General features: G+C 38.8%; 2 protein-coding genes across 4 annotated transcripts in view; one reads left to right on the plus strand and one right to left on the minus strand.

The window, feature by feature from the left end:
• The window catches only part of EFCAB11 (EF-hand calcium binding domain 11), a gene marked incomplete at both ends in the record, with an annotated part of 59,310 nt that extends 55,072 nt beyond the window's left edge, over nucleotides 1–4,238 (minus strand). Inside the window, 2 exons of the mRNA XM_084287993.1 lie at nucleotides 2,998–3,093; nucleotides 4,185–4,238. Of these exons, the coding sequence (XP_084144119.1) occupies nucleotides 2,998–3,093; nucleotides 4,185–4,238 (150 nt within the window). The remainder of the gene's footprint in view (nucleotides 1–2,997; nucleotides 3,094–4,184) is intronic.
• Nucleotides 4,239–4,481: 243 nt separating this feature from the next.
• The window catches only part of TDP1 (tyrosyl-DNA phosphodiesterase 1), a 42,044-nt gene continuing 27,837 nt past the window's right edge, over nucleotides 4,482–18,688 (plus strand). For 2 of the 3 annotated variants that reach the window (XR_014618458.1, XM_084287363.1), the window contains exons 1-10: nucleotides 4,517–4,546; nucleotides 4,681–5,228; nucleotides 6,731–6,774; nucleotides 8,393–8,448; nucleotides 9,472–9,568; nucleotides 11,027–11,061; nucleotides 12,135–12,227; nucleotides 14,663–14,833; nucleotides 16,712–16,790; nucleotides 18,393–18,578. Coding sequence is in view for 2 of the 3 variants with exons in the window: in XM_084287363.1 (XP_084143489.1) it covers nucleotides 4,685–5,228; nucleotides 6,731–6,774; nucleotides 8,393–8,448; nucleotides 9,472–9,568; nucleotides 11,027–11,061; nucleotides 12,135–12,227; nucleotides 14,663–14,833; nucleotides 16,712–16,790; nucleotides 18,393–18,578 (1,305 nt within the window). In the remaining variant the exon portion in view is untranslated. Of the gene's footprint in view, nucleotides 4,547–4,673; nucleotides 5,229–6,730; nucleotides 6,775–8,392; nucleotides 8,449–9,471; nucleotides 9,569–11,026; nucleotides 11,062–12,134; nucleotides 12,228–14,662; nucleotides 14,834–16,711; nucleotides 16,791–18,392; nucleotides 18,579–18,688 lie in introns of all 3 variants that reach the window. The other variant, XM_084287364.1, reaches the window with a different exon arrangement.

Consider the following 18,688-nt stretch of genomic DNA (forward strand, 5'->3'; position numbering starts at 1 on the left):
GTGAAACATTTCAATGGGAGTAGACGAGGCTTTGGCAGCTAAGTACAGTCCATTCTGGAGAACGGACAAGCCAAGCATGCTGTGACCAGTTAACCTAAGCCTATAGTCCATTTGGCCTGCAATACTTTTCACAGCCTGTGTTGGGCAAATAGACATGGGAGTCCTTTTCAGAAAGCTTTAATAAGATGTGCCAGAAGAGCAGCTGGAGTTAGTGAGCAGCCCTGAGCTCAGATTGCCTTTCTGTACTCTGGATGCCAAGGTGTTCTGCTGTTGGCTTCTTGATCAGTAGCAGATGCTGAGCTACAGGTGTCCTGATGTGAAGGTATGGAGTTCAGTCAGGGAAAACACTGGGTGTTTTTTTGGACACTGGACACCCAGGCACAGTGTTAAGCTCTTTTATTTAGATCTGAATGTAACATGTAGAACAGTGAGTGAAACTTCAGCTTGGAAAACAAAATGCTTTCATGGCTACTATTCCTGCAGTGCCCTCTTTTCATCTGAAACAATGTCTGAATGTGCAGTTAGCTAGCTGAATGGGTGTTGAAACATGGCACACCTTAGATCAATTAAAATATTCTGTGGGAAAAAGGGATGACTTAACCAAGCATCCAGAGATAAAAAAAAAAGTATTTTGTCACCCAAGCATGACCCCAAAATGCTACTAGTTACCAGAAATGATGATTCCTATGTGCTGATAAATATATCAGATGTACATCTAGTATCAATCAAAAAATCAGGCTCACCTCTTTCCATTTTCGTATATTTCTAGTTACCTCTCTCAGAAGGCTTAATTTTAACAGTAGACAGCTCAGAATCTCTTTGAATAAGCACACAATTACAGTATTTTATAAAAAAAAAAAAAATAGAATTTTGTTAAATTACAATGAATGATTTTGAAAAAGCATGTGAAGTATGAATGTGATTCTTATTTTCAGGTCCTACTTCCTCCAGTAAGGAGTTCATTGCTGACATCTTGTGGGTAACATTAGAATAACTTTTAATTTGTAGAATAAATGAAAACATGACCAAAAGAGAAAGAAGCAATTTACTATAAATGCGGTTGATTGATTGCAGTTAGTGATGCTAAATAAATGCCATTTCTACTGAAAAGAATTATGTTAGTATGCAATGTAGTTGAGTGAACAGTTTTGCCTCAACAAGTAACATACGCACACCATTCCCTATCTCTTGGAAAAGCTGTTGGAAGTACTCTACTTGTCCGGGCTATTCTTTATGACTTCTAAAGAAATATAAGGGCTATTATTTAGTCCTAGATTTCAATAATTGCGACAAGGTAAAATGCACAATAATATTCTCAAGAACTAGACACTAACAATTAATTTTTAGGGCCATGACCTCCATTTGGTTCGTATCTGGTGCACAGAAAAAGTTGTTTCTCATAACTTTATTAAAAACAACCAAAATGCCGAAGGGAGTACTCACAATGCACAGCCATCAGCAAAAAGCATGGCACAGCCATGAACCATAGTTAACCATAGTTAGTGAAAGGCACAAAGAGAAGTACCTGTCTACCTGGAGCTTTTAGTATTTTACACTAATCAGTCACTGGATAAAAAGCAACAGTTGCTGGAACCGTGACCACTTAAGGAGCTAGCAAAACCACTAGAGGACAGAATCACACCTGGAACAAGTGTTTTTAATTAATTTTTGTGCAGCTGCACAGACAGAATAGTCTACAGCCAGGTGGTCATGACACTGTCTAGAGACATAGCAGGTGTAACTTGGCACCTTTACAAGAAGAAATAACTAAACCTGCACCTCATTTCTGCCTGGGAGTTTTCTACTTATATTCTCTTCCCATAAAGGAGCCATCAGTGACTTACACACAAACTCCTCTTGTTTGAATGCCTTAATCAAGCTTTGAGTACTCCTGTTATATTCAGAGAATATAACAGAAAAACAGCTAATTCTAACACAAATGTAAGAACAGACAGTGAAAGACAGATAAGGGGAATCTGAGCATTTTCAGATTCAGAATCCAATAGTTAAATCTCACTTTAAAAGCCTAAATTATTTTTAGATCTGACCCTAGCTCTGTGGGAAAATATTTACTCATAGTTGAAATGTATCAGAGATGATTGCTTTCACAGTTAAATAAAACATTTCTATGGTTTTTACATTAAATAATCATATACATAATTTTATCTATGACTTTGTTAGGCTATTGTCTGAAAATATGTGAAGAAAAAATAAATACATAATCATTCACAAGTAACCCCCTGAATATTGCTGAAACTGCAGAAGAAAGATGAATCATAGTTTCTATGCTAAATATATATGATAACATACAGGTCAAGCTTGTATTGTCATGGCATGAGAAAGACAAAGTTGTTGACATACATGTATTTATTTCTTGTATGTGTTCTTTATATTCTTTCTGAGATCACTTACAGTACTAGAGTAAAAATGTAATTTCCTGAACTGCATTAAGTCAAACAATTTATCACGTACCTTCCTATGAGTATGGAGTACCCAATACATGATTCCTCTCAATAAACCTTTCTTTTGTTAAGATTTTCATACAGAGGAAGATATATATTAGAGAAGTCATGATTAAACACGTCCCACTTTCACTTGAATCCAGAAATAGGTGTTTTTGAGAATACCAGTTTATTATTAAGATACACACATCTTCACACCTAGTTAAACCACTGAGTAAAGAAATGGAGCATACTACTAATAAAACACAATAGTTTTGACTTAATCTCTTAAGCAATAAATACAACGCATCCCTCTGCTCATCACAGTCTATAGGATACCTTCTCAGCAGGAAAGTACTTCATTATTTTCTTTTGAAATAAATATCCCCAGATAACAAAATCACTTTAAAAAACTATAGGTGTTCCTGTTTACCACAATTAAATTGTACAGACCCTTCAGAAAACAGCGTTCTCAGTAGCAAGACGTCTATATATGCTGGATCTCACATAGACCGGTTCTTCAAAACATAAAAGTAAAAAATATATATATACACACCTTTGAGGGCTTGTAACTAAACAACAGCACTACTGCAACTTTAAATTCCTCTCTGCTTAAATAGCCTTTGTTATCTTCACCACACACTTCAAACACCTGCAGAAAGAAATTGATTTGGGTTAAAAACCAATAAACATGACCAAAATTTTTTACTTAGAGTGACTGTTATGGGAAAAATAAAATAGTTCACTTAGTTCACTAGCTGAATGAACTATGTGTTAAAAAAAAAAGAAAAAAAAGAAAAAAAAGTGAAGATTAGTCCCATCTCTGTCAGAACTCTGTTATGGTAGCTGAAGGACTACACCTAGTCAATTTACTTTTAAATTTTTGTTGAAATACATTTTCCTCATTTTTTATGTGCTTAATAAAAGCCTTTTTGTAAACTTAGAAGATATCAGTACGGACTTCTAGAAACCAAATCATGTTAAATTTGTTTCAGTAGGATGTTTACTCTTGAAATATGCAGGCATGCTTGATTTCTCACTGAAGTTCCTGTATAGACAGGAAATGTAGGACTGAGAGACTGGAAAGCAAGTGTAGTTAGGAGCCATCAAATTTTCTAAAGAACTTTTAGAAAAAAATACTGTTTCCATAATCTATGCTTAGAAAAGAGATTAAGCACAAAACGTGTAGAAATGGGCATTTTTCCTAAGAGTTTTTCCCCCAGAAGAGCTTCAGCCAGGGTTAGTAATAAATCATTGGATCTTCTGGTACCGGAGGATACACCCATAAGTTGTTTGGGGAAGCAATGCCACATGCAATATTACCTCTGAAGCCTGTAGAAAAGTCTTAGTAAAATTACCTAAACGAGTTGAAACTTCACTACTATTTTTCGAATAAAATAAATGAGAGCCAAACGCGGGGACGGTTCAGTCCGCTGGGCGGAACACGCTTTGATGTAGCCCAGGCTGTCCCTGATTACTGTTACACCTGCTTTCCTCCCACTCCCTCCTTGAAGTCGACATGCAGTTATCTCATTAGCAGGGCACTTCAGCTGCAGTAATTAACACCGAGCTGAACGAGCGATTATGCAAATCCCGCACCTGCCCTGAGCCGGCACGGAGCTCAAGTGACGATTTATGAGGTTAATTCGGCCGGCTGGGACGTGCCCGGTTTGTGGAGTGGGCAGCACCAGGGGGCCATGGCAGAGATGGAAAGGGCCCTCGGGGCCTCCCGGTGGGACTGACAAGAGGCATAGGACTGAGCTGGGGCTGGGTTTCTTCTTCCTCCTCCTCTTTCATCTCCTCCTTCTCTCAGGCCCGGGCGCTAGGGCCCGGGGGAAGCCACCGCGCTGCCGGAACGGGAAGGGGCGGGCGGCAGCTGTGGGGTGCCGTGGCCGGTGGCGGGGTGAGCGAGGCTGTGGGGGTCCGTGAGGGTCTGTGTGGTGCGGGGACGTCTCCTTCGGCATCCTAAATGCGTGTCTGGGGGCGCCCTTATCCCGGCCCTTTTTCCACGTGTGGGTTTCCCCCTTCGCCGCCTGCTTGGCAGCCGCTGCTGTGCCCGCCTTCCTTTGTGTCCCGGGGAGCGGGGCAAGCAAGCCAGGTGCGAGGTTAGGAATTGTGCGAGCTTTCTGCCAAATAAAAACAAAACAAAGGTCATGGTAACAGGCCGGTGGAGTCTAGGAAGGGAAGCAGCCTTGAGCACAGCAAAAACGCGCGATTTCTGTTTATTTCTAGTTCCTAGGACCATGCTTCAGGAAGGCGCGCACGGCAAATGGACGGTGTCGAGCAGCGATGAGAGCACCGAGGAGAACTCGGACGGCGAGAAGCCCTCCACGTCTGCGCTGCTCAGCGCCGCACCGGGCAAAGCCAGCGGGCCCCAGTACCCCTGCTCCGAAGCCAGGAAGGCTGCTCACAAGAGAAAAGCTTCTCCGGTGAAGTTCAGCGATAAAAGTCTCGCTCCAGAAACGCCTCCCGCAGAGAAACAGAGAGCGACCCAGGAAGGCTTGGGCTGGTGTCTTTCCAGTAGTGATGAAGAGCCCGAAGACCGAGAGAAGAGTGCCCCCCAAAAAAGGCTGAAAGAAGAAAAGTGTGATGCGCCCGAAGAGCTGCCTCCAAATCATATCAAAGACGAGCACTCGGGGAATCATAAAGCAGAGGACTATAACGAAGCACCCAGTGAAGCCCAGGATACCTGGGATTTGCTGAACGGAGGGAACCCGTTCAGGTTTTTTCTCACTAAAGTCACGGGAATTGAGCAGAGCTATAACTCTGGAGCCTTGCACATAAAAGGTGAGCAAGTGACTCTTGTGGAAGTGGGCTTTCGGGGGTGCTTGTGTGCATGAGAACAGTTCCTTATAGCCTGTGGATATTTTTAAATGCCCAAATCCCATGGTGTAACTGAGGCTTGATACTCTGAATGTGAATGTTGCAGGAATGGGCTGTTACCTGCCTTTGTGCTTGTATTCATGCTACGGAGTGGTTTGGACCTACTAATTCACTGTTACTTGATACATTAGAAGGTACCACTAGTGGGTTTTTATGGCTAGGGTTCACATTTCAGTGCAGCTGGAAATGAGCATAAGTCAAAATAGAGCAGTCTTCAGTGATGTGATACTGATGCTTTATGCTGTGTAACTAAAATTAGTTATATAGCTGATATAAGGGGGGAAAAAGCAATGTGCACCTGCAATCATCTCCTTATTCTGAAAAATTTCTTAGGTCACCAGGCTGAAACAAAAGCAATCTTTACAGGGGGATTTTGCACAGAGATATTAAAACAGGTTAGGAAAGTTCTGTAGTTCCTCATGTGGCTCTTTAATCATTTGTTTGCATACAACTAGATTGTAGCTGTGCCTCAACCCTACACACCCCCTTGGAGCATCAGTTATTACTGAATGCAGGCTGGTGTCTAAGACCTCGATTGCATTACTGTTGTACATCTTTACCTACCTCATGAACACGTTGTGGCTTTTGGCCAGTCTTAAGGGTAGTTTTCTTGTTAGGTGGTTCCTTGAGCTGGTGCAGAGGCTGTTTTGTGTTTTTTTTTTTTTAGTTTAACCTGTAAAAACATTTCTATGGAGATGGATTATGAAATATCATGTCTTTATTAGAACGCATTTGTAGTATATGTTTTCAAGTTGCTGCTGTGCTTCAGTTTTTAGGGTTTTCAATGCTCAATCTGATTAGCACTCTGCTCCCATAAATAAAATACAGTAAGGATACACATGTTCTGCAATCAGTCTGCTGTGTAGCCCTCACATGGTTCAAGTTTCTAGTCTGTCTACCTGTGTTGATTGACAGGGTACCAGACAAAGCTGTGGGCAGTTGTTATTCTTTTCCTTTCTCCCCTTAAAATAATTAAAAAGGGAAAAAAAAAAAAAAAAAAGGAGGAGAATTGGAACTGCTGCCAGTACTAGTACAAACAGCTTGCAACAGGTAAGTCTTTAACTTTCCACTTATGGTTTCTAGCCTGCCACAGTTCTTCAAGGCCTCTGTACAGGGAAGAGAGGAGTTCAGTGTCTCTTTCTCCATCTGATCTTAGTCTCTTTCCTAATGAGTTTTTGCACTTGACTTTCTACTTTAGTGGGGTAATGCTATTTAAAACTGTAAGACCATAGTCACATCACAGCAGGACTGGGAACTTTAATATTCAAGTCAGTAAACTTAATTGTGAATGTTTGCTGCACTAAGTGTGAACAGTCTGGTACTCATGTTGTAGTTATCACACCAGTCAAGATGCAGAATGCATACTTGAACTTTTTTACTCAATTATGTCTTAATGTTTTTAATAGATATTTTGTCTCCTCTTTTTGGGACTCTTGTATCTTCTGCTCAGGTGAGTTTCTTGTTTGTCAGATTTACTTTGCTTGCTTATTTCACTTTGTTAACCTCAAACCTGATAATCCATGTTTGTCATATAGCTGATGCTAGTAGGGAACTTGATTAAAATACAGAGGGAACCCTAAATGTTTTTCAACTGTCTTGGGATCGGTACTGTTTAATAGCTTTTATCAGTGACAAAATCCCACAGACAGTGGGACCGAGTGCACCTGCAGCAAGTTCACAGATGGCACTATGCTGAGTGGTATAGTCAATACAACAGATGTAAGGGATGCCATCCAAAGGTCCCTGGACAAGCTAGGGAAGTGGGCCTATGTGAACCTAATGAGACGCAACGTGCTGCACCTAGGTTGGGGCAGTCCCATGCAGGAGTACAGGCTGGGAGAAGAACTCATGGAGAATAGCCCTGCAGAGAAGGACTTGAGGGTTTTAGCGGGCAGAAAGTTTGCTATAAGCTGGCAGTGCACGCTTGCAGCCCAGAAGGCCAACTGCATCAAAAATGGCCAGCAGGTGAAGGGAGAGGATTGCCCCCCTCTGCTCTGCCCTTTTGAAGCCCCACTTGGAGCGCTGCATCCACATAGGGGCCCCCAGCACCAGGAGGGTGTGGATCTATTGAAGTCCAGAGGAGGGCCATGAAGTTGATCAGAGGGCTGGAGCAGCTTTCCTATGGAGGTGTGCTGAGAGAGTTGGAGGTGTTCAGCCCAGAGAAGAGGAGGCTCCAGGGAGACCTTACTGCAGCTTTTCAGTACTTAATGGACACTATAAAAGAGATGGAGAGCAACTTGGGGGAGGGAGGGGAGCAAACAAACAATGACAGGACAAGGGGGAATGGTTTTAAACTAAAAGAGGGGAGATCTAGATTAGAGATCAGGAGGAAATTCTTCACTTAGAGGGTGGTAAGGCACTGGAACAGGTTGACAGGTTGCCCAGACAGTTTGTGGAGGCCCCATCTCTGGAGATGTTCAAAACCAGGTTGGATGAGGTCCTGGGCAACCTGATTCAATAGGTTGCATTCCTGCCCATGGCAGGGGGATTGGAACTGGGTGATCTTAAGGTCCCTTCCAACCCAAGCCTTTCTATGGTGTTATGAAATATAAAAATAATCCCATGTTCTTAGAATTAAATTGTTTATAAGACCATCTCACATTCTGGGAATGTGTAACTGAAAAATGCATCTTTATGTAATTGTAAGTGATTTAAAAATAAGTGTGTTGCAATCTAGGAACAATCTAGGAATATTCTTGTTAATGCTTGGAAGCTCTTCCTGTACGAAGAGATGGTTCTTGCACTGCAGCTTTTACATCGTGCATATGTGATTCTTCTTGTGTGCATGCTGAACTTTATGAACACTAATGCATTCTTTTGAAAAACTCAAATTTGTCCTTGAATTAAGAGACATGAAAGAAAGGAGTTGAAATTCAAAAATGTACTTGTTCTTAAAACATGCTGTTTGAAGTTTTTATACTGTTTTTGTTTGTTATGATGCATCGTTGCGCATTTGTATGATATAAGTGGTAATGAACAATAACTTTATGCATTTTTGTTGTATTCCATTGTTTTGACAAACAGTTGTTTTCTTTTTCATGAGCTTGTTTTCTTTTTTTATGCACAAGTTTAACTACTGCATAGATGTGGAATGGCTCGTTAGACAGTATCCACAGGAATTCAGGTATGTTTATTTTCCAAAGGTGAAATAATAGCAATTTCATCTATAATAGCAAGAAATTCTGTTCATGTGAGTTCATCTTACAATTGAATGATAAGCTTTTGCTTACCCTGGGAAATTATTTTCTGATTGTGTATGTGTAGGCTATTGTTTTTTCCTTTCACACTTATTCCACATTTGTATTTCTCTATTGATTTCTTGCTTTTTTTTTTTTTTTTTAAGTATTAAATGGACAGAGTTCAGTACGGCTGGTTTCTGATTTTTATTAGTCACCATTTAGAAGACCCCACTGTGCACCAGTACTACAGTGTAGTAGATGACCTATGCAAATGGAACAAAAACCCCTGTGCCATGCAATTTACAGACCCAAGAAAAAGATAATGCATGAGGAAGGAGGGAATATAGGAGGAGCATAAGAAAACAGTGTGAAAATGATTGGGATGTTATGTAATGCCTGGAGTTGCTGGATATTGTCGTGAAAGTAGTTCTTATTTCCTCGAAGTTCTACTCTGATAATGGCAACCTGCAACATGAAGTGAACTTATAACAGTTTTTGTTCCTGTTTTGTATTTTTTACAGCACTCAGTAGAACAGAGTATTAGGAAGCAAAAATGAAACTACTGCTAGAATAAACCTAGCTTCTCCTTTGTTTCAATCTTTTCTGTAAATAATAAATTCTTATATCCACATTCGCTATATCAGTACTTCAGAGATCTTATTTCTGTATTTCTAGCTATACAGACAAGAGTTCCTTACAAGATCCTGTATTACTAGTTTTTATTTTCAAGTCTGATTTTCTCCATACACCTCCTGTTTTCTTTTTTCTATTAAAGTGTTCTAATATCTTTCGCGTAGAATTATATGGTAGTTAATGTCTTTTTCAGTTAGTTAGGCATGTAGAATTTAGTGCCATCTTTCTGATGGGCCATTGGGTTTAGGAACCAGAAGTCACAGCTACATCAGAAGCTGGTTTGGGCTGATTGCTAATTCTTTTGATGTTTTAATAGTAATCTCACTTTATTTCAGGAAGAAGCCATTGTTGATAGTTCATGGTGAGAAGAGGGAATCCAAAGCTGAACTGCTTGCACAAGCACGCCCTTTTGACAACATTAGTTTCTGTCAGGTAACTGATATTTTCATCATCCTTTGGTTGAAATTAATCAGGGCAAGATCTCTGGGCTGCTGTGTGCTATGTTAATCATGTGTTTACACTAAGTGGTAGACTAGTAACCAATTTTTTATTAATTTCAGAGTTTAAATATTCTAACAACAAATTCATGGTTTTGCATATAATTTTTTCACACATAAGAATTCAGGCGTAATCTATCCCATATGATAGACTTGGCAACGTAGTCATTCCCAAGTAGTAGGGGCAAGTTGTGTTTGTGATGGCTTTCCTGTTTGGTTGTACTGCTTCATGTACTTCCAGCAGCCCATGCATTCCATTATGCCAGTACCCAAAAATGAAATATTCATGTTTACATCTGCTCTACTCATGTTAACTAGGCACAATGTTGGAGCCATCATTGACTGAAAGTTCTCTCAACATCTGTAACTTGTGTTTTATCCTTTCCCTAGAAATAGTGTTTTAAATGTCCTTCTTGATAAGAGCAAAGCAATGAATAAAAAAAGCATTTCTGTCCCTGGCTTCTGGCCTTTTCTTCAGCCACTAAGCTGTTTGTGACAGTTATATGCTTCAGAATGACAGAATGGCTGATGCTGGAAGGCACCTCTGGAGGCCATCTGACTCAACCCCCTGCTCAAACAGGGCGACCCAGAGCAGGGTGCCCAGGACCATGTCCACATGGCTCTAAAGGCCACTCAGGAGGGAGACTACGCAGTCTCTCTGAGCAGTCTGTGACAGTGCTCAGTCACCTGCGCTTCCTGGTGTTCAGACAGAAACCCTTGTGTTCCCATTTGTGCCTGTTGTCTCTTACCTGGTCCATGGGCACCACTGAAAAGAGCCTGCCTCCATCTTCTCTGCACCTTCCCTTCAGGTATTTAAGGATCCCCATGTGAGTCTTTACCTCTCTAGGCTGAACAGTACCAGCTCTCAGCTTCTCCTCATGGGAAAGATGCTTCAGTCCCGTCATCATCTTCATGGCCCTCTGTTGGACTCTGCAGCATGTCTATGGCTCTCTTGTGCTGGAGAACCCTGAACTGTTCACAGTACTCCTGTTGTGGCCTCTGCAGTGCTGAGCAGAGAGGAAAGGTCACCTCCCTCAACCTGCTAGCAATGCTCCCACTAGTGCAGCCTATCAGTAGTTTCCTTTTCTGCAAGGGAACGCTACTGGTTTCTGGATCCCTAGGTCTGTTTCTGCAAGGCTGATTGTTTCTGAAAATATTGCTGGGTAAAGAAATTTTGTTGTAGCAGATCCAGCAAACAATTTCACTGCAACTTATAATACAGTTTCTAGCAATTAGTATATTTAAAGGTGATAGAGGATAACGTATTTTGTGATCTGTCCACTAGAGAGCAGTGAAATGAAACTAAATATGAAGCACCCTTCCGCCTTTAACATTCTTGCATATGAGATGTGCACAACAGCAATTTTTAATGATTGACTCTTTCATTTTGTAGGCTAAACTGGATATTGCATTTGGAACTCACCACACGTAAGTAGCAGCTGTGAAGCAGAATGTTCCCCTTCTAAAGACGACCCTAGAGCTGATACATGCAGTTACTGCGTTCAGTGTAGCAACTAGAATCTAATGTCAGAAAGTACTTAGAGAACAGAAAGATAGATTATTACTGTATGTGAAGACAGAATTCTGAAGGAAAGGCCTAATATATTGATGAAATTTGAAAGTGATGTCTTTCATGTTGTATATCTCTATTTCATGTATCTGCGAGTTATTTTAAAGCTATAAAATGGGGTTTCATAGAAAAATTGCAGAGTCCTAAAGATAAATTTCCTTCATTGTTTTGTATTTATAAGTGAGAGGTTGGTTTGTTGTTTGATAGGAAACAAATGAAGTAAGATGAGGCGTGCCAGTCACACAACTGGAGTCAGTGAACTGTAGGTATTGGCTGTTAGTACCTCATGCCTTGATGCCAAAAGTATAATGCAGACTTTATCAGCCGTTGGTAGGTTGGATAGAACACTAATTTACAGCTCTTTGTCTACATCAACTGCAAAAAATCTGGAAGCAATTACTGAATTTGGTTTTTTTTCAAAGGAAAATTTGAGTTTGATATTGTGGGAGTGTCACAGATGGAATATCATAGATTGCAAGCAACAAGTAAGAAAAGATTCAGTGTCGTATTTTGTACAGTGAAGACCTTTGTGAAGATCTTCTGGTTTCAGGGCAATCCAGTGCTTTTTATGAATTAATCATTTTGACAATTCTCTTATAAAATACAGCTTTTTTTTATCTGCAAAGTAATATCTTTATTTGAAAGAACATAGCAAATATTGTTCTGAAAGGATTCATTGTTGCTTTTGGAAGTCAGTCACGGGAGATATGAAGCTGTACTCAGGAATAAATCATGATGTTGACAATACACAGCAATAGTTTAATGACATGCAAGTTTGGCATGTGTGTAGGGCAAAACACTTCAACGCTACTTTTTATGGAGAACAGAATAAGTCTTTTGAAATTGATCTTCTTGGAGCATTTTAGAGAGTTATTAGGTTATTTCCTACTCAGTGTGCTTGAAGCAAATCAAGTGTTATTCTATTTTTAAGGAAAATGATGCTGTTGTTATATGAAGAAGGTCTTCGAGTTGTGATACATACATCCAATCTTATTGCTGATGACTGGCATCAGAAAACTCAGGGGTAAGTAACAATCTCTAGCAGGTCTTTTGATTACTTGCTATTGAGTTGTCAGTTTGTATGGCTTGCTCTGTGTTAGAGGTCTGTTTTCTTGGTTGCGCTAGATATGCAACTCCTCCTGTCATTGAACACCCAAATATGTTGAAAATCAGGCTTTACGTAAGTACTAAAGAGAATTTAAGTCACTGAATCATTTTGACTAATGTGTCAAAACAACTGGAAATACGTATTTTAGGCCTTATTGTCTTTACTGGAAAATAATCAGCAATTGGAGCTCAACTGACCTGATGACGTAATAAACACATGATAATCCTTGTACTTTAAATTGTGCAAAGATCTGTTATATAGTAGGTAGTATGGAATTCTCCCCTGGGGAGTTCTGAGGATGTGAGAAATGAGGGACATTCTTACAGTCATTGGAGCATTTCTGATGCAATTTAGAAATATACCTATGTGCTCATGACTACTTATTTTGAGATACCGGAAGTATTCACTGGGAAAATGAGATGCCTGTAGCAGAGACTTGTAAACGTTCTTTGCTCAGTGCTATCACTGGCAACAACGATTCTTAGCTCTGTGCCAGACTGATGTTGTGAAATGTATCAGTACTGTTACAGGAATCACATTGTCAGGGCTAAGGATCTGTCAGTTTTAGATTATCAAATCTAGCTAAGATCTGTCAATCTATTCAGTTTTTGCAAGTCCAGCCATTTTTAGCTTGTGTACAAGGCAGTTCATCAAAATCAGCTCTGAGGTACATATATCTTGATGTCATACATCAATCTGAAGACTTTTTTTATTTTTATTCCTTTTTATAAATAAACCATAAGATCTCAAACATTGAATGATATGGAAGAGGCTGAGGATAGTTTTCCAATAGACACTAGGTTTCATGAAATGAAGTTATCACTTAAAAATAGGAAAAGGATTTTTTTTTTTTGAGGCATGCAGTTTATCTGTGAGCTCCTTGCAAAAGGATGCTCCAGATAATTAAAAATTTAAATGTGTTTGGAGGGAAGTGGAGTCAAAATCCATGTGAGAATACTGAAAAATAGGTAGTAGCTTCCTGAGATGGAGTAGTTGCTCACCTTTTACACATCTGAAATCTTGGACAGTCCCAGGGGAGGTGTAAGTTTAATACTTTTCATAGGTATCTGCTACTTCTGGAGACAGGACAGTAGATACGATCATCCAGTGCTACAAGTCTTAACACTGTTAAGATTTAAAAAAATCTATAAAAATAGATCTAGAATGGTGGTAGCTGTCAAGGCCTGATCTCTGGTTGCTTTCTACTGTAAATAAAATTCATGTCCTGAGCTGACTGTTACTTTAAACTCTGACTAGTATCAGATCTCTTATTATGCTAGGACTAAGTGAAATATTAATAATACTATTATAACGTTAATATAACAGCCTTCTGTTCTCTTGACCCTTTTCTGGGAGCATTTTTAGTTAGTGCTCCACAGTAGTCTAGGATTTAAGATTTCTTAGTCAAATGACTTGAAATTGGCCTTTCAGATGTCACCGTCATCTTGATACCATCTTACTACCAATAAATATGACAAGATTTTGAGGCTTTTCACTTGTCTGAAGCAAGTTCTTATAAGGTTTGAGTGGCAGAGGTACAGCCATTGATTTCTTGCCTTTAAGTCTTTTACTTTGGGATGGCTTCAGTATTTTTGACAGCCAGCTTTTCAGAAAGCCAAGAAGGCATGAAAATACTTACATGGGGTGCTTAACGTTGTCCTACTTGTCAAACATGAAAAATAATTTTTAGCTCATGCACACTTCAGTAATATGAAATGTTACCAATATGATGGGTCACGGGATCCTGTATGTTTTATTGACTCCTGAATTACAAAGGATAACATCAATGTTTTTGTGGAGCTGACACTGCAGAACATTTGGCTTTCATGGCTATAAGAATGTGTGACTGGGAAGAACTGCTAGATGGTTTTGCCCTGTACAGTACCCACCCCATTTTATTCTGATGGAAATTCTGGAGAGGCAAGTTACCATAAGGTAATTTTAAAGCCATATAGAACTTTCAGGCTCTCTAATAGGATTTTTTCTATGTCTCTACAAAACCAGTAACTTAGAATGTGTTGCAGTGTTCTATTCATACTGAAAGTATTGATGGAAAGCTAACTGGTCAGTAAATCTAAGCTTGGCCTCTAAGAGTAGAGAAATCTGTAAGCATCTGCATGGGTAAATGTGTTTACATTTGTTGTTTTTGTTTGAAGTTACTGGTGTTGTGGTACTGACCATAAGACTTGATGATTCTGTAGTTGTAAAGCAATGGTAAGTTGCGTTATCTTCAGTAGCATCACAGTAAACTAAATCTGTCAAGAAGTCATTTAGGACCTTCAGATCTGCTTTAATGACTTACTAAAACCTTGTGATAATGTGTGGTGTCCTTTTTGTGCCTTTGTTTTTAGAATATGGCTAAGCCCTTTATATCCAAGGCTACCTCAGGGAAAAGCTGGTTCTGCTGGTGAATCTGAAACTAACTTTAAATCTGACCTGATAAGTTACTTGATGGCTTACAATGCTCCTACACTCAAGGAATGGGTAGATGTGATTCAAGAACATGACTTATCAGAGACAAGGTATCTCTTGTATTTTTTGTTTATAGTTGTTTGCATGCTTTCTTCCCCCTATTTAAGGCTCTGTGGCTAACATCTATTAGCCAACAAGTTTGTTCCTTAACCTTAGTTGTTTTCAGGATTAACAGTTCAAATATGGGTCTGACTATGGGCAGTTGTCAATGGAGCAACAGACTTGATGAGCTGCTCATTCTGGAATTTGAAGACCATGTAGTCCAAAACAGATATTCTCAGCTTTAATAAAAAAAAAACAAAACACAGAAGCACTCATTTCTGGATAAACTATCACTTAAGTATGTATGTGCTAATGTTTTTGTCATTTTGCTTTGTAAGGAGTTCCCTTTAAATCTTTTATGCAGACTGTTGAATTAATCAACTTCTAGTCTAATAAACATGAAAAAAGTGCATCAACAGTAACTTGACAGAGGTGGCCCTAAGTGATGGGGACATGGGGTTTCTTTTAAGTTGGTCTGGGTTAAGTATTTGCTCCAATAAAATTAACAGTGGGGAAAAAAGAGTTGTATTAGATTCTCTCATATGAGAGATCATGTAAGCAAAGGTTATTGTAATGAGGATTGTATTAAGAATAGGCTTCTGCACTTTAAGACAGAGCTTGATCCATTAATCTATGTGTAGAATTTGGCCCATTAGTCATAGATTGTGTGCAATATGCTATATTATGTTGAGCAATAGCATAGCTTGTCTTGAAACAGTCTTCTCTAATATTACACTGTTATTATTACCTTAAAAAAAAAAATCGCATTCATTTAATTCACATCTAATAGATACATCTAGCGCTTCTACAGAAAGACAGTAGTAATTTCAGAAAGAATAAATTTCCTTGGCAACTTAATAGTTCTGCAAGCTAGCAGAAATGTTCAGGGGGAAAAAAAGCTGAAAATGACCTTTTGGGCATAGAGACTGAAACCATATCTAGCTCAATATGTAAAATGACGTGCCTTTTTCATTCAGATAAAATCTTACAAGATCATAAAGAAAGGCGTAGCCTATAGTGAGCTGAGCTCACCTGAGCTTCTGTTTTTGTACACTTGATGAGCTTCAGCTTGGACAGGTCAGGTGAGCCTTAGCTGATGTGAGTTTATGCATGGTTTAGGAAAGAGGCACTTCCTAGGATGTGGATCAGTTCCTTGCTGTATAAAATATGTAGGGATATTCCTGGATAGAACTAGGATAGAGATGCAATGAGGAACAGCTTCTTAAATGAAGATTCTGGGCAAGTTTCCGTTCTCAGGACAAAGTCAAAAAGATTACTAAACCATTATTAGAAAGTTTAAAAAAGCTGCACTTTGCTTCTGAGCTGTTAGGTACCTGGATGAAATCTTTACCTAAACCTGTTGATTTGTATGTAACAGTAGATTGGCTTTACTCAAAATTACATGCCCAATCAAGTGCAAATAATTCTCATTTGGCAAAGACTTCTGACTATACCCGTCTCTTGCGGTTTTGTGCACAGAAACAGGTACAGTTCATGCCTCTGCTATAGATCAGCCTGGTGGTGCATGACAGCCACGCAGGATTCTAATAGTTACATACCTGGAAATCTTCTTTTCTTCATATTGTAAGTCCTGAGTGAAATATTAAATACTACTTGAGCTATGCAAGGAAAACTTATTAGCATATCTTGAAATTTCACAAACCAAAATACTTCAAAATCTGTTATATATGGTACTTAATTGCTTGGTGTTCTTATTTTTGTAATCCTAAACAGAAGACATGGCCCTCTGCTATGATGTGCAGTACCTTCCATTTCCTGGTGTTAAAGTAGCTCTTCCCATTGACTTGATTCCCACTGGTTGTATGTTTTTTTTCTTGTGGGAGTAGCAAAGCTGCAAATAACTTGGTATTTTTTCCTTTCTGTAGAGTTTATCTGCTTGGTTCTACCCCTGGACGATATCAAGGTATTGATAAAGAAAAGTGGGGTCATCTTAGGCTCAGAAAGGTACTAAAACTGTAACCTCTTTTGTTAGTATCATTTTAACTGTAAGTGTATTTTCAGAGCATTCTTCAGTTCCTTTTAGCTTTTCCAGCTGTGCTCTGTAATATTTGAAAAAATTGATACAGTTTAAATTAACAAAAAACATAAGCTTGCAATTTACAGCAGTGTAGGTCTTGCATGTTATGTTTCTGAGCTCTATTATCAAACTCGGCTTGCTGTCTGAAGTGTCATGCCCTTAGAGATATCTGAGGAAGCCCCATCACTTAAATGACTTTATCTGTTCTTGACATTTGTAAAAAGTTTGCTATCAAGATCCAGCCTTCTGTGACTGGGTATCAAACATGGCCTTTTTCAGAGGCTTTTTCTGGGGAATGAGGTGTTGATAAAGACTTCCCTGCATGCAGGGATCAGGCTTGTTTAATTCACTTAACTGTTAAAAATTAAGTATTTTTGTTTAACTATCTAGCCAAAAACATGGAATTAAAAAAAAACACTTTGTGTACAGCTGATGTTATCCTTTCAGTCAGATTTTTAGTGTTGTTCTTCTATATTTAAGATCTTGACTTTTTATTTTTAATAAATAATTAGAATTTTTTAACCCCCTGAATTATTTAAATAAGCTACAATAGTAATTAATTGTACAATATTGCATATCAAGATTTTCTAGGGTTCCTTCTTTTTCAGTCTTCAGTATTAACAGGTGACGTGAAATACTTTACTTAAATGCTTCTCATATCTGGGGAATTTTCATTCTGCATCTCCTGATGAAGTGGTTTTGTTTAAAATTCCATGCTGAATTTTTAATGGTATTATCCAGAAATTCTGGTACTGTCCATGGCAAACTTCAGTGGTGTATAAAATATCAATTTATCACTTTGTATTGAAAATCAAACCTACTCTTTTGGACTTCCTCTCAAGGGTAGAGTATACCCTGTCTGATGTATGTCACCTGCATAGTTTTTCTTGCCTGTAAGACACTGAATGAAAATGAAATAAACCAGAAAAAAAGTAAAGGATAAAATTCTTGTCACTGTTTGTTTTTTAAGATTAATTTCTTTAATAACAACATAGGTATGACTGGTAATGCTACAATGAACCCCTTTAGGCATAAGTGCCCTACCTAGAGTGAGGAGAGGTTGCTACTACATAAAATTTAGTATATGCTTATATCTATCTGGTTATAATGTGACTTTAAATTCCATTCACAGCTTAAGAACAACTTGAGAAGAAAACTGAAATAATTCATTTAAATTGTTCTGGTTTTCCTGTCATTACATCTGGGGCTTTACAATGTGAGAATTTGAAGGTCAACAACCACCATATATAAAAAGACTTTTAACGTCTGAAGTTTGTATTTCCTGTTTTTAGGAAAAGCTCCCAAAATTCTTTTTACCAGTAATTTAAGGGTTGGCTCTGATGCTTTTGGATAAAACTGGTGATGTTTGATCTTCTAAATGAGCAGTTGGTTTACTTGGAGATCCTGATGACTTTTTTTAATTGCCAAGTTAGATAGTACGAATGCTAATCTTTGTTTTCAGAAGTGAATACAAGCTCTTAAGGCTTTCTTCCTGTTGAATGTGTTACTGTTTTAATTTTCCTCACTAGCTTTTGAAAGAGCATGCTTCATCAGTACCCGCACAGGAGTCTTGGCCTGTTGTTGGACAGTTTTCAAGCATTGGATCAATGGGAGCTGATGAGTCCAAATGGCTGTGCTCTGAGTTCCAGGAGAGTCTGGTGGCCGCAGGCAGCAGAGTGACAACTCTCCTTAAATGTGATGTTCCGGTCCATTTGGTATGTCTCTTAGGTGCTAATTTTTAAGTCAAGTGCAACTTTATTCTGAAAAATTAAGCTTTTAGTATTTTGTAACATTGGAAATAAGTAGCATGTAACAAGTTTACTTT

This window comes from Netta rufina (genome assembly GCF_964035555.1).
Source record: "Netta rufina genome assembly, chromosome: 5".
NCBI classification, from domain to species: domain Eukaryota; kingdom Metazoa; phylum Chordata; class Aves; order Anseriformes; family Anatidae; genus Netta; species Netta rufina.